General features: G+C 37.4%; 1 protein-coding gene across 1 annotated transcript; it reads left to right on the top strand.

Annotated features, from left to right (window-relative positions):
* Positions 1 to 726: 726 nt before the first annotated feature.
* On the top strand, positions 727 to 27,301 carry CALB1 (calbindin 1). Its single transcript, XM_014062118.2, has 11 exons — positions 727 to 967; positions 1,571 to 1,647; positions 11,551 to 11,625; positions 14,989 to 15,072; positions 15,178 to 15,234; positions 18,430 to 18,507; positions 20,083 to 20,138; positions 22,274 to 22,313; positions 22,399 to 22,452; positions 22,588 to 22,659; positions 24,505 to 27,301. Exons 1-11 carry the CDS (start codon positions 886 to 888, stop codon positions 24,616 to 24,618), a joined length of 789 nt encoding a protein of 262 aa, XP_013917593.1. The 5' UTR covers positions 727 to 885; the 3' UTR covers positions 24,619 to 27,301.
* Positions 27,302 to 27,804: the final 503 nt, after the last annotated feature.

The following is a 27,804-nucleotide window of genomic DNA, read 5'->3' on the forward strand; positions in this document are numbered from 1 at the left end:
AAATTTTGGGGAAAAATTCCAAAATTTTTGGAAGGTAGAATACTTTGTGTGGCCAAGCTGTGCATGTGTGATATTAGAAATTAAATACTGAAAAACAATGTCCTGAAGGAAATTCTCCAGGGGTTTCAGTTATAATGCTGTTATTCCCTCTAGTGGGAAATTCTGCAATCAAGACAACTTACTAGAGAAATTGTTTTACTCCTGATGGAAAATAGTCAGCTAAATTGCCTGCTGAATTCCTCTATCCACTCAGTTCCTCTTCCCCTGCCTGGGTGGCAAACTTTAATAGGCCTTTTATTCCTGTTATTCCAGAAGTCCGGGATCAATGGGTGTATTTAAATGCATCCCAACCTGGCCCACAGATGTGGAGATCACATTCTCTCACATCTGGAGAGCACCAAGTTGAAGAAATGTTGGGCCACATGGAACTTTGGATTGTTTTCATTTATTTAAGGTGGAAAATGTGGTTCTGTAGGAGAGGAAGGTGGGAGGTTTCCGGGATTGGAAGGTCTTCATTACTTTTTTTATAGCATTAAAGATGTAAAAGCCTTTTGGATTCGGTGGGGAGGAGAGCCTCCTCACCGAAGATGTAAAAGCCTTTTGGATTCGGTGGGGAGGAGAGTTGGCTTTATGGAGACCATCCCGCTTTGCAAGAGAGGAGGATCAATGAGAGGGGGGGAGGAGAGAGAGGGGGAGGGAGGGAGGGAGCGCTCCAAGGGCGGAGTTCGGAGGCAAAGAAGTGGATAAATAGGGAGTCCTCGGCTGAGAACGAGGAGAACTTCTCCGGGCAGAGAGCCGGTCAGCACCGCGGACAGAGGCACCTAACAACCGCGCCATTGACCTCCCTGCTTCGCTTGCGCCCGCCGGTTGCCCAAGACTAGCGCCATGACCGCGGAGGCTTACCTGCAAGAGGCGACAGTGTCGGCAAGCCAGTTTTTCGCGATCTGGCGCCATTACGACGCTGATGGTGATTGATTACAGCATTGTTCCATTCTCCTAACCCCGTCAGGCTCGGAACTAAAGGGGAAGGGAGGGAGGGAGGGAGGGAGGGAGGGAAAGAAAGAAGGGGGTTGAGAATGCTGAACTAGGCGAGGGACTCGGCGTCTTCCTCCTCCTCCTTCCCCTTGTAAGCAGGAAACTTTGTCGGGCGCGAAGTTACAACTTTTACCTCTTTACCTCTGAAACGAGGTGGATGTTTGAGAAAACCGACATTCGCGGAAGGAGGGCGGACCAGCCTCCGAGCGGCCGGTCGCTCTGGTGGCGTTAGGACTTCTAGCTATTTACCCTCCGTTCGACAGCTGAAAACCTCTAAAAGTCCGAAGCGCCTCCCGTAAAGCACACGGTCGCGTAATCTAAAAGGAAACGGGGCATCCTTCTCGGGGAGGCTGGAACCAAGACTAGCAACCCTTGTAAAGTATTACCCGAAGTCTGGTTGCATACAGTGGGATTTTTGATCTAAGCATAGGATTGCTCTGTTAATTTGCAAGTATGGTTATATGCCGGCAGGGGGGAAAAGAGAGAAACTACTTAAGAGCTGTAACCATTGTGTTTCTCTCTCTTGGTGTTACAGGTAATGGATACATGGATGGAAACGAACTGCAGGGTTTTATCCAAGAACTGCAGCAGGCACGACAGAAAGCTGGTTTGGTAGGTTAAGATGGGCATTTTTCTTCTTCTTTTGTAGATATAATAAGAATAGGGAAATGCCCAGAGTAGCTGGGAGTTAGGTGGCATATACATTTAACAACAACAACAATAATAATAATCTCCAGTAACCATGCTCCAGTAATGGATGTCAATAAGACTATTTACATGTTTGGTTGTGCACATATCAGCTTAAATGCAAATGGATAAAACTGGAGAAATGGAAAAGTTGTGGCTGGAAAACATGGAATTCAGATAAAAAGCAAAATCTTGTGAATCATCCCTCAACTAGATCATTGCAACTCTGGGTTGATATTAAACAGCTTACTGCATTTGAAAACGAAGTCAGAAAGACTTTATTCCAATCGTTGCCAATAAAAATGCAAGCAATGAATTGATTGCTATCTCCTAACAGCAGAAACTATTAACAACCTTACACATATTTTTGCAACTTTTAGAGAAATAAGTTAATCTGTGTTATTTAACATAAATGCAGATAAAAGGTGTCAGAGTGCCTTGCAATCTGAATAAAACAGTTGTGATCAATTTCTTGTGAAGGTCCCTGTAGAACTGGCAATACAGAAGAACATGGGCTGTGGTTTCTATAGCACCCATATCACAAGGCACTATTGGGTTTCATATGGGGTTTTCCTATACTTTTCTTGCAGGATAGCTGTGGGGAAAATATTAAATGGAGCTAAGGATAAAACTCTCCTAAATTGGGGTGCTGTGATATGATATAAATATGAAACTGGTTTAGACTAATATTTGAATTTCCAGTTATGTGGTGAGGAAAAAGCAGCAACTTCTGTTTGACCTTCTATATCCTTTGCCTTAGTATTGATCTGGCTTGATTTAACTTTTGGATGGCATCATTGGAGAACTATAAAGGCTCATCCAAAGATGCTTTTTCAGGAAGCAACTGGACTTTCTTGTTTTTTCTTTTGAAGACATTTCACTTCTTATCCAAGAAGCTTCTTCAGCTCTGACAGGATAGTGGAGAATGGAAGGATTTATATTCCTTGCAGATAGCTGGTCATTTGCATCTTTTTAGAGGGTTGTTGAAGCACTTGGAAGTTTATCAGTTTACTTTGGATTGCTATTTCTCAGAAATATATGTAATTGTCAATGTTAAATGGGCCACTATGCTAGAATGGTGAAGTATTTTCAATCAGTAGTAAGATATTTATCCAAATATTAGTTTCGAATTTATTGGCCCCTGCTTCCTGTTGAAGTACTGCATTTGGAACACAGCAGGTCACCTGGAAGCTTAGAAATTCTATTTGACTCTTTCCTAAGATGATCATACTGTTCTATGGTCTTAATTGAGCCCTATGTAACAATTGTTCTTGGGCTTTAGCTGCAAAAAAACTTAACTGCACAGAAATAAACTGTGATCCTCAGGAAAAATAGTACGTTTATAGTTGGTGAAGTTGGTGATCTCTGTGCATTGTGGAAATATAATCCAGGTGTTCATTTCTGTTACCTGGGGCTTGAAAAGTTATTCCTAGATATCTAAAAATCTTAACCTGCTCAATGGACTGCCCACCTAAATTCCAGCTTCTCTATTTTGGGCGTTTAGAGAAAGTAAGTATCTTGGTCTTAGTATAATTTATTATTAGTTCCTCCTCAGTGCAGTGATGATAAGTGATCTCAGAGCTCTTTTAAGGCCAATGAAGGTTAATAACAGGATTATTGCCTCATTGGCATACAGAAGTAAACTGATATGTCTTTGGGCTAATTTAGGGGGATGATAGGCAGGGCTACTTAGGTGAAGAATTAACGAGTTTACATAATAGTTGAATAAATCTGGAAACAATACACAGTACAGTCTACCTTCCCTCCTTACAGGTATTTCTTTTGTGACGTGTCCTAGACTACTGCACCTAACCATCAGTCTTAATCAGTTTTCTCATGCATTTTGATGAGCAGCAGGAGTAGACATTTGTCACTTGTGGTGTTTTTAAATTTATGCCAATTAAATTAATTTATACCTTAATTTATGGCAGTTAATTAATCTATGCCAATTAATTTAATTTAATTCTAGATATTGTGTCAAAAACTAATCTGAAATTGATAAATGCAGCATAAAAGAATTGTCCCGAGTTGCACCAGGTATCGCAGTACCAACTCTAATGTTGATTGTCCTGTTCTAAACTCAAGACTGTTCATCCCTAAAGATATCCTTAGATTCAAGCCCGTTAATTAGTTTTGCCTCCTGCAGATATTTGGCATACATTTTGCTAATCTGTCTTAGCAAACTGATTGGGCAGTAGTTAGCTGGATCATCCCTTTTGCCCTTCTTGGTATTATACTAGTCAAGCCCCAATCCTTTGGTATCATGGCTGAATGACCTACTGCTGTGAAAGGTGAAGCTAGCACTGAGATCCACCATTTCAAATTATTTTTTTATTATCATACATTATAAATTTTGAATATGGGGCTTTACCTAGTTTATACTGTTCAGTTATATTTCTGATCTCTGAACATGTGACAGGTTCAGTGGGGAAGAGAAGTCACAACCAAGTAGTCAGGGAATTCTCTGCCCTCGTAGGGCCACAAAACGGTATGCAATGAAGAGCTATTAGCATTATTGGGAAAGGATGGAATTACTATTCCCTAAAAGATGGCAGGATTTTTTGCACTGACAACCACAATCAAGAGTTACCAAATAACCCCATTGCATTCCCCCCTCTTTTTTGATAGATTAACTGTACTATTTTTTTTTTTAATTCACTAGGTCAGAAACTGAACAAAATTTCAAAAATTTCAATTTTGTTTGTTTCAAAATAATTTTAGGGGACAATTTAGAGAATTGCAAGCTTCACCTGACATGTTTTTGAATCATGCCTAACTATAATAGGTTGGGGGCAGTTAATAATGATTGAAATAATTTGTTAGGCTATTGAAACTAGCCAGAGCAATTACAATTATCTTGCTATCGACTATGGCTGAGTAAAGAGATTTGGTTGGCTCCCTTCAAAGTTGGTGATTATTGCTGCATGCTGAGGGGTCCATTTATCATGAATAGAGCAAAGGTCATGGGCCACAGTTGCAATATGCTAAAAGGGTAAAAACAACCTATCAAAATTTTTCAAGTGCAAAGTAACAAAGTTAGGTACATAGGGAATTAAGCTCTGGGAGATCCTAGCATAGACTAATAGGAAGTATTGCTACTAGACCAGTGAGTAAACTTCACTGGATAATCATCACTGGTGGTCCCATTTAATACTACCAAATGGTTTTGTAAAAGTTTAAACAATACAAAATCCTTTACCGTCATTGAATACAGTACATCCGTAGATTGGCGAGTAAAATAGATGTTATTACAGGAAACAATGGCTGACAATGGAGTTTAGCAAAGAGTGATTTATTGTTTGTTCCAGTTCTTGAGTTAAAGTCACCACTAATATTAAGTATGCTATTGGGAATGCAACCCTTAAATCTCCCACATAGGTATATATTTTATCCCTTGTTTCATATGTAATCTTATTTGCAGGGGTGGAATATACTCATTAATCACGAGGAGTTGGCTCTTCCTGAATTGCAGGAGAGCTGCCAATGCATACCAGTCTCATAGTTGTGAACTAGTTATTTGAGCTTGTAATGAGGCAGATGTTAGAATGCCTAAGCCCCCACAAAGCCTTCCATGTCCTATGTTAGGCACAGCTTCCAATGTAATTGTCTTAAACCCTTTCCCTAGCAGTTTAGCCACACACAATGTTTCCTGGAAAAAAAACTATGTCATAACTAGAGATCTATGCCAGAAAAGATGGGCCTCTACTCTGGATTTTCATTCTGTGATGTTCCAGGAAATAAAAGACAAGGAAGAAAATATTGGTTGACTGGCATTCAATTGGGCTGGGCAAAGTTATTGCTATAGCCCAGAGGTGTCAAACTCAAGGCCCAGGGACCAGATCCAGCCTGTGAGGTGCTTAGATCTGGCCCGAGGGCAAACCCTGGAAACAGTGAAGGACTGGCCTGCAGTGTCTCTGCCAGTGAAAACAGAGCTCATGGGGGCCATTCACAGCCCTTCCAAGCTCCTTTTCACTGTCAGAGGGTTGCAGGAGTCCATCACAGTCAAAAATAGAGCCCAAGAACCTATTTTTTGCTGACAGAGAGCTTGAGCCACCTCAGATGCCCTCAACATGAGTGATGTCACACTGGCCATGCCCAGCCTGGCCATGCCCCGCCCCCAAGGTCATACATAACCCTGATGCAGCCCTCAATGAAGTCCAGTTTGATATCCCTGCTGTAGGCATTTCCCGAGAAACAGTGAGAGGGGGGTTGTATATCCCATGGCTCCTGCACTTAGCAAGGTTGCAAAGATTTCAATTTTTTTCCGCTTCCAGTGGATCAGCTTAAATTTGTCCTTTTCTCTCTGCCTGAAGTTGCTTATCTAAATAAGTTTCTCCTGAGAAGAGTTTGTTATCTTTGCAACTGGGACAGCAACCTCCATTCCTGATTTCTCAGAATTAAAGTATAGTAGTATCTTGATGTAATCTCTGAATGAGTGGGGAGATATGTGCCTCAAAAAATGCACAGTGGAAATATGAGGAAAATGGTCAGCATGGACTTAATTTTGAAAAGCATATTTGGGATTATAGATTGCTTGAATGTCACCAAAATTTGTGTACAGTTCTTCTTGCTAGGCAGCCATTTTGCCCAATGTAAATCAATTGCATATTAATGACATAGAAGTAGCTGACTTAGGGAATAATGTATTGCTTTCTTGAACCTCACCATCTACTGCTGAGTCTTTTAAAGCTGATTTGTAAGTAAATCTGATTAGTTTGCAACACATGGTTGCTTTGATCTTGATTTTCAGCCCTTCTGTGCCTCAAAGTTTGGAGGGCAGATTTATTAGGAGTTTGTTCCCTTTTCTCCATCATTTGTGTTTCGGGTTACAGTAGCTTAAGCATTTTTGGATCACGGTTTCCTGTTTCAACAAGGTGAGTTATTGTGGAAGGATTGAGTAAATGCATCAAGGGACTCTTTCAGGAAGTCCACGTTCAATTTTGTTTCTGTTAAATAGTCAAAAATTAGTAATGTAGTCCATGCAATCAATGATCTTTGCTTAGATGCAAGTTCTGTAGTCTCATTTTTGGAAATCTCTTCCTGGAAGTTTTCTTTTTTTTAATAGGAGATGCTGCAGTTGACCATGCAGCTGCCTCAGGAGACTGTTATATCTAAAAGTGCACTATCATCTTGTATCTTACTAAGTCCCAATTCATATCTATTCGGGATGTCCAGGAGTTTAGTTATAATGCTGATGTAGGTGTTGTCATTACTTACATTTTGGTTTTCAGCCACCTGCTTTTTAAATTCCATTATATCATCTGTTTTGTTGCTTAGATGATTTGAGAAATATCTGTATGATAGAATTCATTCTTTGTCATTTCTTCCTTCTTCCCATGCGTTAATCTCTTGGCGGTAATGTGTACACAGTTCTTCTCAGCTAGTTGTTTGGAGATTAGTCAAATACAGCTATGCACCAGAACCAGTAATTAAAAAAGTGGATTAGTCTGATAATATAAGATAAAAATAGAAAATTACCGTGCACTCTGATCGCTAGAGCTTTCACTTCGCCATCTTGGTTCTTCCTCTATTGAAATGTTTACTTGCACTATGTTTTTTTAAAAAAAATGTGGATAAAGGAATTTCTTTTAGAGTAAGGATACAACCTTACTATCTAGGCTGAAATATGTTTCTGCCCCTTTGTGGCCAAGAAACAGATCTGCACACAATATACACAGACACACAGATTCAAAAATGCACACTCTCACACACTTGCATCTCTACTGAATGGTGAACAATTGGAATAATTAGGAATCACATAGATGTTTGAAAATGCTTTCTTGAAAGAAAAATAAAATAGAAATAAATTGATGTGTGCCTTGATATGTTTAAAAGTTGTTGGCGTTGTTTGGCACGTAGCATATAATACATATTTTTCTGAATATTGCTGAGAATTATTTTTTACTGGTTTGGGGGCCACGTTTATCTGCAACAGCTCTCCTCATACTGAAGCATCTTAGAGATAATTTAGGACTACAATTTGTAGGATGAATATCTTAGCTGGGATTTTTTGTTTGTTCACTGGCATAATCTAGTTAGATGATGTTAATTTAAGGAAGGTGGCTTATTGAGAATTTGCTTTCTGTTGAAGTTTATATCTAATTAATAAGTATTTAGTAAAATTATCACAGTATGAACATAGCTTGGTACTAACATTTAATCATTAGCTAGTTGCACAGCTACATTTAGTCGCAGAGTCAATTTCATTCATGCCACAGTTAATTGCCTTAAGTTCTGGATGCCTTTGTCCCATTTCAGATTTGCTTTAATTATAAGGAGAATGGAAAAAAATCTCCCTTCACCTCTCCTTCTTTTTGTTTGACTTTCCAATATAAGGTTTACAAAAAAAGTCAAGTCACTATAACTCCAAGTTCTCACTGTTGCATTGATAAATAATTATAAGTGATTTTACTATTTTTGCACCTTCCAATAGTTTCTTTTTAGAATCTATGAGAACCCTGTGTCAATATTCTGCATTTCATATCGAAACCATTTTGCTCTATTTGTAAAGAGTATAACTTGCTGATTGAAAAGTTAATAGTTGTATTATTTTTATTTATTTTGCTGCCTTGTGTGTTTCTGCATAGGACTATAAACAGTTTACACATAAGAAGCACAATAAAAACTGTGGCATAATATGGTAACATACACCAAACAGCATAAGATAATAATAATAATAATAATAATAATAATAATAATAATTATTATTATTATTATTATTATTATTATTATTATTATTATTATTATTATCTACTGAAGGCCCAACAGACGAAACAAGAATATAGAAAAGATGTGATAAAATCAAGAATGGAGAGTTGGCAGAAGAAAGCACTGCATGGCCAATTTCTGGAAAAAATAAAAGATAAAGTGGACAGTGAACAAACTTGGTTATGGTTAACAACAGGTACATTAAAGAAAGAAACAGAGTCACTAATCCTGGCTGCGCAAGAACAAGCTATCCGCACAAATGCCATTAAGGCCAAAATCGAAAAATCCTCCGATGATGCCAAATGCAGACTTTGCAAAGAAGCTGACGAAACTGTTGATCACATACTCAGCTGCTGTAAAAAAATCGCGCAGACTGATTATAAATTGCGGCACAATTCAGTAGCGCAAATGATCCATTGGAATTTGTGCAAAAATTTTAATATTAAAACAGCAACAAACTGGTGGGAACATCAGCCTGAAAAAGTCACCGAAAATCAGATGGTCAAGATCTTGTGGGATTTGCGTATACAAACGGACACAATACTGGCGCATAATACACCAGACATCACACTGGTTGAGAAAAACAAGGTTACAATCATAGATATTGCAATACCAGGTGATAGCAGGGTCGCCGAGAAGGAACATGAAAAAAATCGCAAAATACCAGGACTTAAAAATCGAAATTCAACGACTATGGCACAAACCAGCAGTGGTAATTCCAGTGGTAATTGGCACACTGGGTGCTATTCCAAAAGCACTGGAATTACATTTAAAACAATTAAAAATTGACAAAATCACCATCAGTCAAATGCAAAAAGCCACACTGCTTGGATCTGCACGCATATTACGAAAATACATTACGACGTCCTAGGCCCCTGGGTGGGGCCCGACTAGTAACCAATGCCAAATCCGGCGAAACAACTGACCGCTGTGATACAATTGTATAATAATAATAATAATAATAATAATAATAATAATAATAATAATAATAATAATAGATTTAACAATTGTTAGTACGAAAACAAAATCTGGATATAGGACATTGAAGAACCTGAAGACAGCAGAATATAAGAGAATGAACTAGAAAAAATCACAAAATAAAAGATGTGCAACTAGGAGTAAAATAACTATGGCAAAAGAAAGCAAAGATTGTACCAATCATAATAGGTGCCTTGTTGGGTATGATACCAAAAGAACTGAAGCACCACCTGACACCATGGGCATTGGCAAAATCCCCATCAGTCAATTGCAAAAGGTAGCTATTTGAAACAACTTACATCCTGTGACAATACCATTAAACCTCATTTGCCTATCCCAGGTCCTTAGAAGGACAAATCCAGACTAAACATCTGATTGTAAGATTAATAATAATGTTAGAAGTGAAGGCATCATTTCACTGAAAAAGATCATAAAGTCCAAATAATGCTATCAAGGCAATTAACACCTGTGCAGCTCCAGTCATTAGATACACAACCGGAATAGGGGGCTGGCCCCAAGCAAAGGTAAAAGCTCCTGGATAGGAAGTCCAGAAAGATAATGACATTGAATTATGTCTATCATCCAATCATCAATGTTGACAGACTCTACTTACCCACAAGCATGGGAGGGCATGAATGTTGCAAGTACCCCAGACAGTTAAAGAAGAATCTCTGAAGGATGATGAATAAGATGCACTGAAACTGGTACACCATAAAGGCTTAATGAAGATCAGAGAAACCAAACTGTCCTACAAGAAAAAACCAAATGAAGAGTAGAACAGAGACATGGCAAGACAAAGTATTTCATGGCCAGAACATTAAAAAAAAAACCTAGCAGGCAAGGCAGATAACAAGACATGGCACTGGCTATGTAGTAGAAGTAGGACAACTATGGCAAAAGAAAGCAAAGATAGTACCAACAGTAATAGGCACTTTAGATGCACTCCCAAAACATCTGGAGCACCACTTGAACATTATCAGCATTGACAAATTAGTCAATTGCAAGAGGCAGCTTTATTTGGAACAGATTTCATTGTAAAATGATACTCCTAATACCATCATGCAACAACATCTGGTTATCTGCATTCATATATTTTCAGTATTCAGTACTGTGTAACTGAATTCTCTTTGTCTGAGAAATGTCAGCATTCACATGCAACATAAGGTGCTCATTGATAATAATGTATACTGTAACTACATGTCAGATCCAAACATAGTTACGCCTAGAGCAAACCCACTAAAAATCATAGGGAACACTAACTAGCTTAATGTAGCATAGCTTAATACAGATTCACCCCAAGGCAGAAAATGAGCTTTTACAGTGTACCAGCCAAACTGAGTGCCGATTAAACCTTCCCACTGACCCCATTCTGAACAGAAAGGAAATAAATGTTTTCCCAAGAAACTGGGCAATCACTTCTGATTATGTTCTGCTGTGCTGATGGTTTCATGGTTTTCTTGTGCCAGTCTTTAGTTATATGCATGATTAGTTTATGTTTTTTTTAAAAAAAGATTTATTTGGCAGTGGGCTGACCCACTCTGCCTGGATTACTGTGTTGCTATGTGCATTTAAAAGTACATCTGAATGGATATTGTCACCCATCTTCTGCATACTCCTGGTTGAGTACATATGACTGAAGGAGTAAATCATCATGTTTCTTGAACACAGTGTAAAGAGTATATCTCCCTTTCTGGAACACTTTTCACATACTTTGTCAAGAGGCAAAATAGTTCTTTTAAAGGAAACGTATGAAAATATCAGGAATACAGAGTAGTGATTAATATTCACTATAGCTAGATAGAACAAGAATCCTGATTTTAATTCATAGATCTTTGTGTATTTAAATCTTAATCTGAAATTTAATCAAAATCAAACAGAAATTTTCCACTTTATAAATTTATTTTTCAGCCATTCATAAACTTAATTCTTTTTTTATACTCAGGCACCTCTTAATGTTAATATCTTAATGAATTAGGTTACACCTTTTCTTGTTTAACAAGGTTGGCCTGTGTTTAGTCTGCATTGCAATAATTCATTGTTTTGGAATTTGGGCAAAATTTCCGGGATGGATTGTGATCTTGCTACCTTTTTGTCTTTGTCTAAAAAAAAAAAAAGACTAATCAACATGCTCTATATTTACAGGGCTTAACCCCAGAAATGAAAACTTTTGTGGACCATTTTTCAAAGACTTCTGATGGAAAAATAGGAATTGTAGAGGTAAGATTGCTTCTTATTCTGCATTAATTTACATGCTGTGTAGTCATAACTGTGCAGACACACAAAATATGACATTTATTTATATTTCATATTTCTAAACCACCCGTCTCCCTGAAAGAGGGTAATACTGTACAATATAATATGGCCAATAAATAATGTATGACAATTTACATTAGAAATTAAAATTTTAATTAGGGTTACATTTTTCAAAATTAGAGAATAATGCAATTAAACATCAAAAGGAAGGGAATCCTAAAATGGCCACTTAATATTGGATTATTACAGGCAGGGAGAAGCTCTCAAAGGATTAGCTATCCCCATGGTTGTTGAAGGTCAAGAGATTGGGAGACTTGCCTCACCTCTGGGAACAAGATGTTCCACAAAGCAGGAGGCAGCGGCATAGAAGTCTCTCTTCCTAGACCAGGGGTCAGCAATCTGCGGCTCTGGAGCTGCATGTGGCTCTTTCATCCCTCTGCTGTGGTTCCCTGTTGCCAGTTGGCTCCCCAATTGATAATGTTTTTGGTTAGAACAGGTAGAGGAAAAAGGACGCTGCGCTAGAAGGAGACTCTATGGTGGGGGAATTGGACTTCTGGTCAGCTCCAGAATTGAACCGGGGGCTTCCAGTTAGGGCCTTTGGGGCTCTTTCAGTGTTTAAGGTTGGTGACTCCTGTCCTAGACCCTACCAGTCAAAGTTCTTTGACTGACATGATCAGTAGCATATCTTCCATGCTTGATCAATTGAGACTGGCTGCTGAGATTGAACAAAGCCAGTTCGGGAGGTAACCTGGTCTTGTGCCACGTAGGGATTTATAGCTGATAACCAACACCTTGAATTGGACCTGGAAACAAATTGGACCCAGGGCAGTTCGTGGAGTAAGAGTGTTATATGTGACATGCATATACTGTAATATATGTATATTTTACAATGGTTTCTAATAATAAGGTGCAAGATTATACAGCCATATCTTGTGGCCCGGTCAGATTATAGTTCTCTAGTCTGAGGAAAGGAAGCAGTACCATTTATATCATCTATTTTTCTCCTATGTGGATGTTCTCATTCTGAAGTGAACTCATTTGTTACTTTCATGTCATTTTGAGATGATTTTATAAAATAGAAGTGAGGTGGCGGTAGATTGAAGTTTTCCTGATATATATTCAATCAATACCTCTGAGCAAACTGTGAACTCTTAGTTGTGCTGTCTCTACTTGCCATTCATGGAACTTAGCAAGGGCATTACTAATATTTCATCATAAACTAAAACAGGATATATTGATACCATCTACTCCTTTTCAAAATATTAGTGCAACTGAAGCTTTTATCATATCTTGATCAACCAAAATTTTAAATCTGTGCTCCCCAATCAAGTATAACAGTTTGCTTTGGGATTTGCTTTATTCAAGCAAACACAAAAAAGTGTGTCCTATAAAGAAATCCAGAGGAGAATATTTAAGAGGATTAGAATTATTTTCTGATAAACCATAGAAAGATACAAAATCATTTTTGCTAGATGTGTATCCAGTTTGCAGCAATGATCGTGACATACAATATTCTCAAGACCACAAGATGGTTCGAAACAGACCATCTTACAAAGTTTGGGTCCCTTCTTAGGGATCTGTTTCAGATGGTGCAGTTTCATCTTTTGATCATTGCTGCACGACAAAGTAAGGGATCTACAGTCCTTCATCAGATGTTGCACCACAGAAACTGTTGGCATAGTAGTTAGGCCGATGGGAATTGGAGTCTTAAAACATCTGAAAGAAAAATAAGCTTCTGGATCCTGCCATACAATAGTAACCAAGAGCTGACCAAGTATTCTGTAACTTTTCTGGAAATCAACTCCTGAAAATAATCCAGATTCACTATGGGAGGCATTTTCCAGTCACTCTAAAAAAAGACATCTGTTACAGAAAATATTCACAATATTAAAATAGTGTCACTGGATGATTTGATTTAGACCTGAAGCCAGCAGTTCTCAAGGTAGGGATTGTAACTGCTTGATTTCAAGGCCACCAAGCACCATGTCAAGAATCTGTTAATTCACGGGAAGTGCAGGAGGAAGAAGGGAATTGACACCACAGTATGTAAAAGAGTCATTTGCACATTCTTGCTGCATAAATCAACTGTTTCATGATAATCTACAATACAATATTTCTCTAACCTCATTGACTTTGAGTCTTCTACCAGGTGTAGCATAGCAGTTGACCTAAATCATAAAATATCAAAATATTGGTGATCTCCTGCTGAGTCCTGGAAATGGGCAAAGACTTTTATGATGCCAAGATGTTCATTAGCAGAATGTTCATTCCTTTTGTTCCTTTCTTCTCATTATATCTTATGTTAGTGTAATCCCCCCCACCCCCAGGAAGGGCTATTATTTTTGTCCACTGAGGTCAGTGGCTTAGGAACTCCAATATCGGAAAAAGCTCAAAATATTAACATTACTCTTCAAATTTCATTTCGACTTTGTTTGATTTTGAAATAATTGATTGTTTTGAAATTAGAACACTTCCTAGGATGGAAGAAGAAGAAAATAAGCCAAGGGCAAATACTCCTCTGAAAAGATCTTGAATTCACTATTTCTTTCTTCTCAGACTCCTGTTACTTATTTTTCCAAATAATCTTCACTTCATCCATCCTTTACTCATTTCCCCACTTTTTCCCCACTGTTAAAAAGTCAATTTCTTGTTTCTTCCTCCCACTGTTTTTTTTATGAAACTGTACTTCACTCCTCAAATGGTATAATCTAAAGGAAATTGTGGAACATAATATAGAACCTATCATTCTTCCTTCCTTCTTTATCTGAAGCTTATTGAAATTTGAAAATATTAGTGGAAACTTTTAAAAACAAAATGTATCTGTGTAGTTGGAAGATCCTTTTCTCATCTCCAAATCCATATTAAAAGTTATTTTGCTTGTCTTAATAATGAAACATCCTTACTACTTTAAGATTTGTGATAATCAGGCATTTGAAAATTGGAGAAATTTAGTAAGGCAGAATACTGATTTAAATGTCTTATAGAAATGTGCAGGTTGGATCAACAAGCTGAAGATTCTTGGCTATCTTACATATCACTGCTAGCCACTTATAAAATGTAAAAGCTAAATAAACATATTGCACCAAGCTAAAACAAAATCAATCACATTAGGACTCTTATAATTTTATACTTTCGGTTTAGTGATATGATAGTTCAGTGTACTGGATACAGAATCAATTATTCATGGATTGTTCCTGGTATTTATAAGCTACTAAATAGTTGTGTGAAAATATTTCTTTTTTCCTTATTGAAACATAGTGCAGTAATTTATACTTTATTCTAATTAGAAGAATAATTCTAAATCGAAGTTAATTTTTTTCCCTCCAGCTTGCTCAGGTACTGCCAACAGAAGAGAACTTCCTATTATTCTTTAGATGCCAGCAGCTGAAATCTAGTGAAGATTTCATGCAGGTAATCCACATAAATTTTGTCTTGTGAAAAATTGCATTGACAAGGTGTAAAACTTTACATATGGATGTATGCAATTTTTTTCAGTTGCTATTTTCTTAATTCCAGATATGGCGAAAGTATGATAGTGACCATAGTGGATATATTGAGGCTGAAGAGCTTAAGGTAAGGAAATCTCTATAATCATTTCTTAAATATTTGGCGCATTCTACATCAAAATAATTTGCAGAAAGCAGTTGTGAAAAAAGTTTTTAAAATAGAGACAGTACAACAGAGCTGTACCAATCTAAGAATTTATTTTACTATGGTATTTCTGTCTTAAATGTATGATACCAGCAACATTTAAAAATTATAATTCCAAAGTGGAAAACCTACAGAATGCAAGTATCAATTGCTTTAGTGCTGAATGTTTGCTAATATAAACTCTCTGAAACCAGCTTTGCAACACATAAATGCCTACATACTATTGTTTCTGGATTGTACCATTGTTCTGATGGGATTGCAGGAATAAACATTGTCTGGGAAAACAGAAAGCTAAACATCAGAGAAATAGGCCCTAGCTTAAAGTTCTTTAAAAATATTTCTTTCTCTGTGAAGGTAAGGTATTCATCTATGTAGTTACATCTTCCAAGAGCATGAAGCAGTACAGCCTAGGAATTGATTTATTTTTATTAAAGGTATTTTGCCCTTCAGCCAAATCAAAAACAACAAATATATAATAAAATATTGATAAAGATATAAAATTAACAAATAAAACCAGATATAACTACATACAGCATAGAACTTCTTAATGACCTAAGCAGATGATGCCAAGAAATATAGACAGTTTTTTATTATGTCAACTGGCATAAACCTCTTCAACAATGGATGACTATTGTACTAAGAAGGCCTACCGCAAAATTGTTTTTCTGAGCATAGACAAACAAGTGTCATCAGATAACATCAGTTCCTGCAATAGGAATTATGGATCCTGTCTGCTAGGGAGCTGCACTTGGCAAGACCCAGTGAGGCCAGCTCAATCTCTGTTGATTTATGGAAGTCCCTCAAAACCAGGTTATGCTAGTAGGATATCCCAGGGGATGAGTGAGGTACTGAGGAAGTTCCATTATAGTTAACATCTGCTGCCCTCAATTTAACTGTATTTTTTCCTGGTTATTTTTAAATATGCCCTGTTTCCCTGAAAATAAGACCTCCCTGGATAACAAGCCCAATCAGGTTTTTGAGCCCTCCCTGAAAATATTGCAACAAAGCAGCAGCCATGAGGTGGCCATGCTCGCCACCTCCTGCACCTCAGAAATAACAAGACCTACCCAGAAATAAGGCCAAGTGCTTATTTTGGGGTGGTCAAAAGAAAACAAGACCCTGTCTTATTTTGGATAAAACACGGTATATACTTTTATGCCACCCCACGTCAAAAAAACCCAAATTTTTGTGAGATGGGCAGCTGTATAAATTTGATGAATGAATAAATAGGGTATTGACAGCTGATTGAAGAAGTGGACAGATTATGTTTTGAAACACTGCCAGAGCCGATCAAAGGAAATACACACAAATTATCTGCCCCATCTGATCTTAAGACCTTTCATAGTTTTCTCAGATAGAATAATCAAAATATTATGGGCTTCTGCTTAGGTAGAATATGATCAGCCTAGAATAGCCCAGCTGAATTTCCTACACATTTCCCCACTTGTGCCCATTCCTATTAAAAGCAAAAATAATACCAAGAATAATACCAAGAAATTTAGAATGAGCATATGTGGATTTTTTTTTTGATTGGCATTCATAATTCCCCAGCTCTCATAACTTCTAGCTTAACAAAGAATTTTATCATGTCACAAAAGTAGGGCAACTGGCTGCCCATCTGGGAAACAAAGTTTTCTTGCAAGGTCAGGAAAGCAACTTCGGCTCTGCTAACTAATTATGGAACCTGCATTTAAAAGAACAGGCACTGCCAGAACTGACTGATCAGGAATGGCAAGCCTGTAGCCTTAGGGTCACGCATACTCTGTGATCTAATTTGAAATTACTTTTGGAAGGGCCAAGGGTTTTCCTAAGGGCTTGATGTCCCTTTCCCAGAGCCTGTTGCTTGGAAGAAACCAGTATCAGAGAAAATCAGGAGCGTTTGATGACAAATGACCTTATCCAAATTAATTCTGACCTCACCTACTGCTTGTCTCAGGCATGCCCAGCATACAGCTACCCAAAGGGAGTCCTGTTCTTACATAAAGCTCTATGCAGGATATGAAACTCATTCAATTGATGACATTTACAACTCAAAGAATCACAACTCAAAATTCTAACTTCAAGTTGGGGACTTGTTGATGGGGAAGTGCTAAAGCAGTACTACTTAGTCATATGGGTTATGTACCCCTTTCCCCTAATGCTTGACTTCTGTCCTTATAAAAAAAATAATAAGGCAAGCTGTTTGTACTCTTACCTCCAACCATCTTCAAGTAACCCTGAATCACAAAATAATCAACATTCCTTAAGTCACTCACAAGCCTAGCAGTTGGTCAGAGGAATGAGGTTGAGCTCCCAACTATGTGACACTCAAGACATAAACGGGAATAGAAGCTTTCCTTATGCCTACTAGCTGGTTGGAGAATTATTATGTAATATAATGCTAGTAAATAGATTTGCATTATGGTATCATGCAGGCTAATCGACTTGATCATCCCCATTGAGAGGACTAGGCACCTGGAATGTAGGAGACATATTAAGTTTCCAATTGGCATGAGTGTTACTGACTATACTTCTGTCCTTGGCATTTCAAAGATGTAGAGGACAATCCATGATTGCTTAGAAAGAAGATCTGTTAAGGTCAATGATTCTTACCCTCAAGAATGTATGAATTAGGATTATAGCCTTTATATTTTAATTTTAAAAAGGGATGCGGTGGCTCAGTGGCTAAGGCGCTGAGCTTGTCAATCAGAAAGGTTGGCAGTTTTGCAGCTCAAATGCCTAGTGCCGCACAACGGAGTGAGTTCCCGTTACTTGTCCCAGCTTCTGCCAACCTAGCAGTTCTAAAGCATGTAAAAATGCAAGTAGAAAAATAGGGACCACCTTTGGTGGGAAGATAACAGTGTTCCGTGTGCCTTCGGCATTTAGTCATGCCAGCCACACGACCACGGAAATGTCTTTGAACAGTGTTGGCTCTTCGGCTTCGAAACAGAGATAAGCACTGCCCCCTAGAGATGGAAACAACTAGCACATATGTGCAAGGAAAACCTTTACCTTATTTTAATAGAAAAGTGAAGAAAAATATTATTTGTCTATTCATAATTAACTAGAAGGAAAAGATTTTTTTCCACACATAGATCAGACAAAGAATTGCTTTTTGATATATTAATTTCATTTCAGAACTTTTTGAAAGATTTACTGCAGAAAGCAAATAAACAGATTGATGATTCAAAACTATCAGAATACACAGATATTATGGTAAGAACTGCTATTTCTTTGTTGGAATTAATTACCTTACCCAATTTTAAGATACCTACACAGGGCCGAAAATAATATCTCATAACTCTATTTAGAGTCTGTTACCTCACCCTTTGAGTTACAATTTAGTTGGCTCCATAGGCTTTATAAACAATGGGCAATTTAAAAAAAGTTTGAAATTATAACTGAAGAAATCCAGCAGGCTCATTTATAACGCAGTTCCATTTTGTATGTATAAGAACAGTCTGTTATCATCTTCGTGCATTTGTGTTGCATGGATTTCATTTACAGAATTGTCTACAACAGTGTTTCTCAACCTTGGCAACTTGAAGATGTCCAGACTTCAACTCCCAGAATTCCCAGACATCTTCAAGTTACCAAGGTTGAGAAACACTGGTCTACAATGACCATCCCAGTGGAGAAATTTGGGAGTTGAGGACATCATGTTAGGAAAGTCTGCTCTCAAAATCTTTTGGAGATAATCAATTAAAACTCAAGAGAGTTTTGGGAGTGCCATGTACTACGTATACATAACATAGTTTCAGCTACATTAATGTTGTAGTGAACTGCCATGGCCTTGGGAAAAATTTGGCATAATGAGCCTTGGAAGGGAGATTTGGAGAGGTAGGGCGAGATAAATAATAAATTTAGTTTCTACCATTTTAAGTCTAACATTTGTACAGCATTTATATTAATTTTGATCCCACTTTCCTTTGTGAACCTACACTTAAAGTGGCTTAAAATTCTTAATCACTACAAAAAATGTCTTAGAAAATCAGTCTAAAAGACTGCATTGTCAGGTGTTTTTCTATGTAAAGAATGACTTTGGAACTGATGACTTTTAGAGGAGAACATCATGACAACTAGCAATTCTCCCTGCATAACTTTCTACACTTTCTTGGAGATCTCCCAAGCTTTCAGCAATGAAGCTTAATTGCAGAACTCAACGCCAGGATTTGGGATCCAACCTGATTAAAACAAAATGTAAATGCAGATATAAAAGCTGAAGAATATGATGCAATAAAAGTACACATCATTAAAAGTCCAAACATTTGAAGAGGTGACAATGACTTCATGGGAGGCTACTAGGTTTCATCGAGATAAGCATACTGTATTTTTCGGACTATATGATGCACCAATATTTCAAAGATGTAAGTAAGAAGAAAAGCGTTTGCCTTCCGTCAGCCCTCAGCAGCACTTCGCAGGCTTCAGCAGGGCTGGGACAAGACAAAAACGCCCCCGTTTTTGCCTTGCCCTAGCCCTAATGAAGTCTGCAGAGGGCTGCTGGAGACTGAGGGAAGACAAAAAAATCTCTCCGTTTTTGCAAAAAATGGCTCATTTTTCACAAAAATGAAATGCGGGGGCAGGCCTTGGGAGGCCAAAAATGGCTGTATTCTGTGTATAAGACACACAAGCATTTCCACGCTTTTTAGTGGGGGAAGGTGCATCTTATACTCTGAAAAATACGGTATTTCCCAAACATGAGGGGACTATGCTTTTAGTCAAACTTTTCCCCTTCTGGTTGATTTTTTTAAAAAAATAAACTTATTATAGATTATAACTTAATTTTTTCAGCTCAAGATGTTTGATGAAAACAATGATGGAAAGCTGGAACTGACAGAAATGGCCCGGTAAGAATATTTGGAGGAAAAAAGGTAGAAAATATCATTGAGCCACAGTGGTGCAGTGGTTAGAGTGCAGTACTGCAGGCTACTTTCTGCAGATCACCAATCTGCAAGCAGTTTGGCAGATTGAATCCCACCAGACTCAAGGTTGACTCATCTTTCCATCCTTTCGAGGTTGATAAAATGAGGACCCAGATTGTTGGGGGCAATAAGCGGATTCTGTAAACCACTTAGAGATGGCTGTAAAGCAGGGACGTGCAGTCACTAGAGGCAGGGCAGGTGTGGCCTCACCAGTCATGAGGAAAAGGAAAGAATTTTAAATAATTTTTTAAAAATAATTAAAGCCAAGGTAGTTGCTGCCAGATTCCAAGTCACAGTGACTTGGAGTCTGCTTAGTGTTAGGAGGAGGCAGGAGAACTATGGCCTCCTGTGCATAAGCAATTTTTCGCCTTTTAAGAGTTAAGCAAGGGTTAAAAAGCAAAAAATTTCGTATGCAAAGGAGGCACGTGTTCTCTCGCCTCCTGTAGAGGGCATTTTTAGAGGCTTTTTAGAGTTCTCTGGGAGCAACTAGCTCAGTCTGACTCAGAGCGCTGGCCTTTCATGAGGGCAGGCAAAAGCAGCGTTGAAATCCTCTCTGAAACAGCTGGAAAAGGTGCCTGTGTGGGGAGGGCATGCAGAACCACGTTGCCTTTTCAAACACACGCACACACACACACACACAGCTGGATAAAAGTATATAAGCCCAGCTTCACTGATTACAAGTTTGAAAAGGCAACGTAATTCACCTGCAATCAAAGGCTCCGATCCAGAAGGCAGCAGGGGAAGGGGGGGTATGGCAGAGGAGCTGCCAATATATATATGTATGTATGTATGTATGTATGTATGTATGTATGTGTGTGTGTGTGTGTGTATATATATATATATATATATATATATATATATATATATATATATATATATATATATATAAATCCAATCCAACTTCTGTGTTTGTGTTTGTTTGAGAGTGAGAGAGGGATCCAACTTCTCTGTGTGCGTGTGTCTGTTTGAGAGAGGGGGGAGGGAGGGAGAGAGGGAGGAAGGAGGGGGAGGGAGAAGAAAAAGAATGGGAAAACTTATTTTGCAAGGGGGAAAATGTTGTCGCTTTAAATCGGAACTGAGCATGCCTGGCTGTGGAATTCTGGGAGCTGAAGTCCACAAGTCTAAAAAAATTGCTGCCTCACCAGCCATAAAGCTTACCGCATATCACTGCTGTAAAGCACTATGAAGTGGTATATAAGCCTAAGTGCTATTGCTATTGATTGGTTGTGGAACATGACACAATGGGGGTGGGCGAAAGAAATGCTGATAATTAGTACAAAGTGCTATACAGTAGATTGTGCTGGACTGGCTCCTACAAGGATAAACTTAGCAGTCCATCCTTGGGTGGAAAAGGTCAACCCAAGCAAGCAAGTGTTCCAATGTCTACATGCACTGTTCTTTGACATTGGGAAGAAGGAAATGAGGGCTTCTAAGAAACGACAGCACTTCTAGGCCCAGCTAGCAATATCCTCCTCTACTCCCAGCAATATGTTTGTTAGTACCCCTTTATTATTATTACGAATAACTTAAGGCAGTGAAAATATCCAACACATCTTCCTCCTCCTATTGTCCCTACAACAACCATGGGAGGTGAGTTAGACAAAGACTGTGACTGGCCCAAGGTCACCCATTTACCTAATTCCATGCTTCAAATAAATACACTTTTAAAAAAAACCTATCTTCTCAAAGGGTCTGTCTACAAAACACAGGAAGTTTCAGCTCATTTGGCTTTCTCAGCATCTGTTAATCTTTAAAAGGAGTGAAATGTATGCGTGCAAAGTGTTTTGAAGCCAAAGTATTTTGACCTAGAAACAGTTTCAATTTGAAATGCTCAGTTTTGAGTTCAACCAGCTGTTCACTGAAGAAGTGGTGTGAGCTGGAAATAATTTCCAGTGGAAAACACCTGCAATGAAACATTAATGTTTTCAACTTGAAATAACCCTAACAAACTGTTGTTTCAAGCTCAAAGCATTTCAACATTGAAATGATTTGCTTCCCTGTGTTCTCTGCTTCTTTATTCACTATGGAATTGTTCTAAATTCCTCTTGTTTTCTCCCAAGGTTATTGCCAGTACAGGAAAACTTTCTCCTTAAATTTCAGGTATGCCTATTTAAAAGTATATACTGTATATATTGAAATCTTGATTCATTTCTGTTCTAATATTTGTCCTTCTTTTGAATATTAGGGTATTAAAATGTGTGGAAAGGAATTTAATAAAGTTTTCGATACATTTGATTCAGTAAGTAGAATTTTTTTTAAAAATAAAGTCTGTGAATCAAAGTTTTTAATGTATTTCTAAGCTGCAACAAGTCAATGAAAGCAGCAGGAATGAATAATAGAAAAATTCAAGTGTTGTGTTTTTTTTTCTTTTCAGGATGCAAATGGCTACATAGATGAACAGGAATTAGATGCTTTGCTAAAAGATCTTTGTGAAAAGAATAAAAAGGTAATTTTAAGATTTCCATTTAAATTGTACTTAATGAGTCTTTTTCTCCTCCCAAGTCTGGCCAGTTCAAGAAGTTCTTTTGAAATGCCCTATATTTAGAATTCTGGATACGAAAGGAATGAAATTGTATATGTAATACCAGGCACCACAGTTTACTCCTACATTAACCTATTCGCATCACTGGTTTAGTAAAACAGCCACCACTTCTCTTAGATGTATCCCCAGACTGAAAGTATAGTAGGTGTCTTCCTTCTTTGAACGGAATACCCATTAACAATAAATTCGAAAAGGACCACACAATGCTCTGTCTTAACAAAGACAAAAATAGCTACTCTTTTCTCAAACCCCTTTCCACTATTTTCTTTCAAGCAGCCCTCAGGGAACAGCAATTAACCATATTCCCTTAGACAACCATAAATGTCAAACAAGAAATCCATATCTAGCAACACCCCTGGTAGTTAATTCATAGTAAAATGGTTGGGAACATGCACTTAGTGACAAAAGAATGGAAACACAGTTGTCGGTATGGTACAATGTCACTCCTGGGGCAGGGTTCCCTAACCAAAATTCTGTAGTGAAATAATGGGGTTTTTTGCTCTTTGCTCCTACAAAAGTATTTTCTTTTGCACATTTTGCAAAAAATAAATTTGAAAATGTGTGCATGAAGTCTTATTAACACAAATGTTTTGATGATTTGATTGTCCCAGCCCAGAAATCCAATCCTTGGCACCACATCACTGGTTGTGTGCACTGTGACCCAAGAGGCAAATGAAAAAAATTAAACAAATGCATAAATTAATAATCCTCACCTGTCAAAGGACTATTATGCTAAGCAGTAGGGATTTTTAGCTATTAACTTTTAAAAAAAACCTACAGTTGATCGCTTAATACAGGTAGTCCTCAACCTACGGCCACAATGGAGCCCCAAATTTGTTGTGAGAAAATTGTTAAGTGGGTTTTGACCCATCTTATGACTCTTCTTGCCACGTGTATTAAGTGAATCACTGCAGTTGTTAAATGTAATTACTTAGATGAATTTGACTTTGCTTGTGAGAAGGTCGCAAAAGGAGATTACATGACTCTGGGACACTGCAACAGTCATAAATGTGACTCAGTTGTCAAGCATCCGAATGTAAATCACATGACCATGGGGATGCTGCAATGATCATGAGTGTGAAAAATGGCCATAGGTCGTTTTTTTCAGTGCTGTTGTAACTTTGAACAGTCACTAAATGAACTGACAGGGTGTGTCAAATGTTTCAACTTTCGAACATTAGGGCTGCTCAAAAGTTGTGACATGCCTTAGGGATGGTAAAGATATTTTGATTACTTTAATATGTCTATGCGTCTGGTCATAACTTTTAAATGTTTTGTTTGTTTGATTTGTAAATTGAGGACTATCTGCCTATTGCACTAAAGCAGGGTTTAAAATCTGCAATAGTTGAATTCATAACAATTGCAAAAACAAACAAACATTTTTCGCTCGTTTTTGCCCTCCCCAGCCTCCAGGAACACTTTGCAAGCCTCACAAATCCTCTGCGCTTCTCTTTTTGCAAAGGGGGTGGGGTTTCAGGAGGCCAAAAAAGCGGTATTCAATGTATAAGTCCCAGTCAGATTTTTGCCCTCTTTTTGTTTGAGGGAAAAAGATGCATCTTATATTCTGAAAAATACAGTAATGCTTCTCACACTGGCAAACATTTCTAAACTGACTCCTTTCAACGGCTCCTCTTCCCAACTACGTTGGTGTAAATGTGAGAAATGCAATCCAACACTACTGGAGGAAGTCAAGTTGAGAGGAATGCTATCTAGTGGCTTTAAAATGCATTTTCTTTTTTTAAAAAACAGGAATTAGATATCAATAACCTTGCAACCTACAAGAAGAACATTATGGCCTTGTCCGATGGAGGAAAACTTTACAGGACAGAACTTGCTCTCATCCTCTGCGCTGGGGAAAATTAAGAGACCATCTCTCATTTCCACTCCAACTAGTGATATATTGTATCTTAAAAAAAAAATAAAACAAAACAAAATTAACTGTGCATTATAAGAGAGTAGGCTTTATTTCTTTTATACTTTGTAAATTTAAAATTGCACATAGATAATTAGCCAGGTTATGTGGCACATTCTTTTCAGCTTGTTTCTACTATGTTCGTAATGTACAGCTTTTGTAACTAAAGACGATGTCTTAAATTACCCTGGGCCAGTCTGTCAATGCATTTACCAATAAACATGGCTTTGTTTCTGTGAGACATGGGAGAAAGTTTTAAGAGCACAGCTGAGATTGGTATTGGCTAGGTCTCCATAAAGCAAATAGATTTTCGACAATGTCAGAAAGAAACACACATTCAAAATCAGTTTTGGAGAATGGGGGATTTCTTCTTTTTCCTTCCTTTTCTTGTAAAGGAATGTAGCACACGGATAAGAGGGAGGCTGTTGGGATCCACCAGAATCATTTGGTGGTGTCATCTTCTAGAAAGTGATGGTCAGCCTTTTTGTCAAGTGTACTATAAGTCAATCAGTCCAAAATGACTAGTCACCTCTTTTTAGGAGATATCCCATATCTAAATATGCCAGAAACCACCGAGAAATGTTTTAAGAATTTAATTTTTAGCAGTTTCAGTCGAGAAAAGATCTGGGCATAGACACATCAGCAGTGCTTCAGTTTACTATGATCAAGTCAACTTCCAATATGTTATAAATGTCTTGTTCTCCAGCTTCCTTAAATTCACTACCAAGGTCAAACAGAGGCTCTGGGTGTGAAGGTGCTGAACTTCCTGAGAAGTTTTTAAGCTTCCTTGTTGCCTGGCAAGAACAACATTGTATTTTTACTGGACAAATGGCATGTTTTTAATCAGTTAAAAATCAATACACAAATTTGCCTCATATTTCACTTTCAATCTTTAGCATTTGTAAATGCTGTTATGTCAGAGAATGTCAGTCCATTTTTCTAAAGCTATTTCCACATTTTGCATAATACAACTCTTGCAAACTGCTATTTTTACATAATTTTATGTAATCTATAATTAAATTTCATATGCTAATATACTGGTACACAATTTGTTTGATATTCTGTTCTATCACAGATAATAAAGGCTCCACAATCGCATGGATCAAGCCACAACCCAATTAATTTTCCAAAGTCTAGGAAATTCTCCAATTTCCACAAGAAATAGTCGATTTATCTCCTAATTTTTATAAGTGGTTGAGGCATATTCAGTGCAAATAAAATTGCTTTATCATCTATGTATTGTACCTAACCTAGAAATGACACAAGGAACACAGAAAACATGTGTCTGACTCTATACATACCTACATCACAAATTCCATTTAATTATTTTGGGTAGGATTGTGTCATTTAGTTGTAACAATCCAATAAAAGTACACTGTACTACCTGTTTATCACAAAAGGAAGCTATAGAGGCTGACTCTCAATCATATCAATTCAAATGTCATTATATAAAACATTTTAAATATTATCAAATCTTCATACATTCATTTATTTTAATCCATTTTGGGAAACTGTATATTAACTGGGCTGAAATTTATTCATTGCAACCAATCTACATAACTTCCAAACAAATGTGATAATATCCCCAAGTCTGTATTAGTGTTGATTTAACTTGTAATGTATCTACTTTATTACTGTATGTTTTCTTGATCATTCAATTCCTTTAAATATATTTTCAAAGACAGTTACTTAATATAAGGCTGCAATTTTTTCCTACTGGTACCATATGACTAGAATGTACATTTCATTGATACCAATGAGATCCAATTAGTAAGTGCTTGTATGTTTTTTTAATTTATACTACCATTATGAGTGTTTCTTATCAGAAAGGTTACTGCATCAAGGTTATTGCTTAATCAGGTCAGAAAGTTCTTGTCTTAATTCTACTTGAAGCATTAACCATTTAAATAATGGTAACTTGTAAGGGCTATTGCCTGTTCAAAGGATTTGCATACTATTTCAGCAGTAGGCAGCTTCATATGGTTATGAGGCTGTTTATTAGCATTTAGGAATACTATGAAGAGATAAAGCTACAATCATTTAACTAACTGGAAATGATATCAGACATCAGTAAGTCACTTGATATATAATTATGGCTTTTGAAAAAGCTCATCTTACAGAATATTCCTTTTATTTACCATGATAGATATTTATTCATACAGGATCAATACTCCTATTGATCAAAATATCAATCTTAATTGACTCAAATGTTACTCAAGATGAATCTATAATTAAGCATCTAAATATACATGCCCTAATTTTTGTTAATACTGTGTGGCTACAAAGCCCAGTGGCATTTAATAAGAGCAGCTGCTATGAATTTTCAGAAATTAGGTCAATGAATATTAATTACCAATTAATCTTAGTATATTTTATTATAAATTAAAGCATAAGGATATATGTATATTTTGCTGGATGTTCCCTCCCAACTCTTTACATGAAAGAAAAAAAATCTTATTCTATGAATGTGATCAGCTCAAAGTGGAGTTGAAAACGTAAAGGTATCAGTCATACATTGTATACCATATTTGCTATCATCATTTCTCTAGTCTTTTTCACTTGCATCGCTGTTCTTGGGTGTCAAATGAACACATTATCATATTCATAAAAGAAAATAAATTATGTTCTCAAGAATGATCCCAGCATCATTATTATTCCTTTTATGTCGTCATCCAAGGAAAACACTAGCTTAGTGATGGAAAGCATTTTCAGGCAAATTTTCAAGAGCTATGTCAGGATTTCAAGTATACAACCATAGCAAATAGAATTCTGAGACAGTTTAATTCCTCAAAGAATAGCTTTATTGGATATATCACATTGGCACAGGCTGGTGAAAACCGACTCTGAATGTTCCCGTGGTTTTTATCTAATTAAAAACAAAAGTTTTCTTCCTTCCCCAAACAATCAGTCATATGGTCCAATCAAGGTGTCTGGTAATTTCACTCCTCTCTCTGACCACCTGTGGGAATGTCCTTGGTTCCCAGGAAAAAGTATTTTGTTTTGGCTACAAACCCCAGCTATCTCTATTCCTCCTCCCTATCTCAGCTCCAGTATGGCAACACTGAAGCCTCAAAATGGCCTCAGTCAGGTCAGCTTCAGGGTTGACAATCTATATAGGGCATTAGCAGGTAGGGCTG

The sequence above is a fragment of the Thamnophis sirtalis genome, unplaced genomic scaffold, assembly GCF_051295495.1.
Source record: "Thamnophis sirtalis isolate CommonGarterSnake01/CBP01778 unplaced genomic scaffold, rThaSir2_p1.2 scaffold_2, whole genome shotgun sequence".
Taxonomy (NCBI): domain Eukaryota; kingdom Metazoa; phylum Chordata; class Lepidosauria; order Squamata; family Natricidae; genus Thamnophis; species Thamnophis sirtalis.

What these genes read in the sequence shown, in the direction of transcription:
- CALB1 (XM_014062118.2), top strand. Translation starts at nt 886, where the DNA reads ATGACCGCGGAGGCTTACCTGCAAGAGGCGACAGTGTCGGCAAGCCAG. An exon ending in GCGCCATTACGACGCTGATG is followed by an intron (nt 968 to 1,570) that starts GTGATTGATTAC and finishes TTGGTGTTACAG; the next exon opens with GTAATGGATACATGGATGGA. An exon ending in CAGAATACACAGATATTATG is followed by an intron (nt 18,508 to 20,082) that starts GTAAGAACTGCT and finishes TAATTTTTTCAG; the next exon opens with CTCAAGATGTTTGATGAAAA.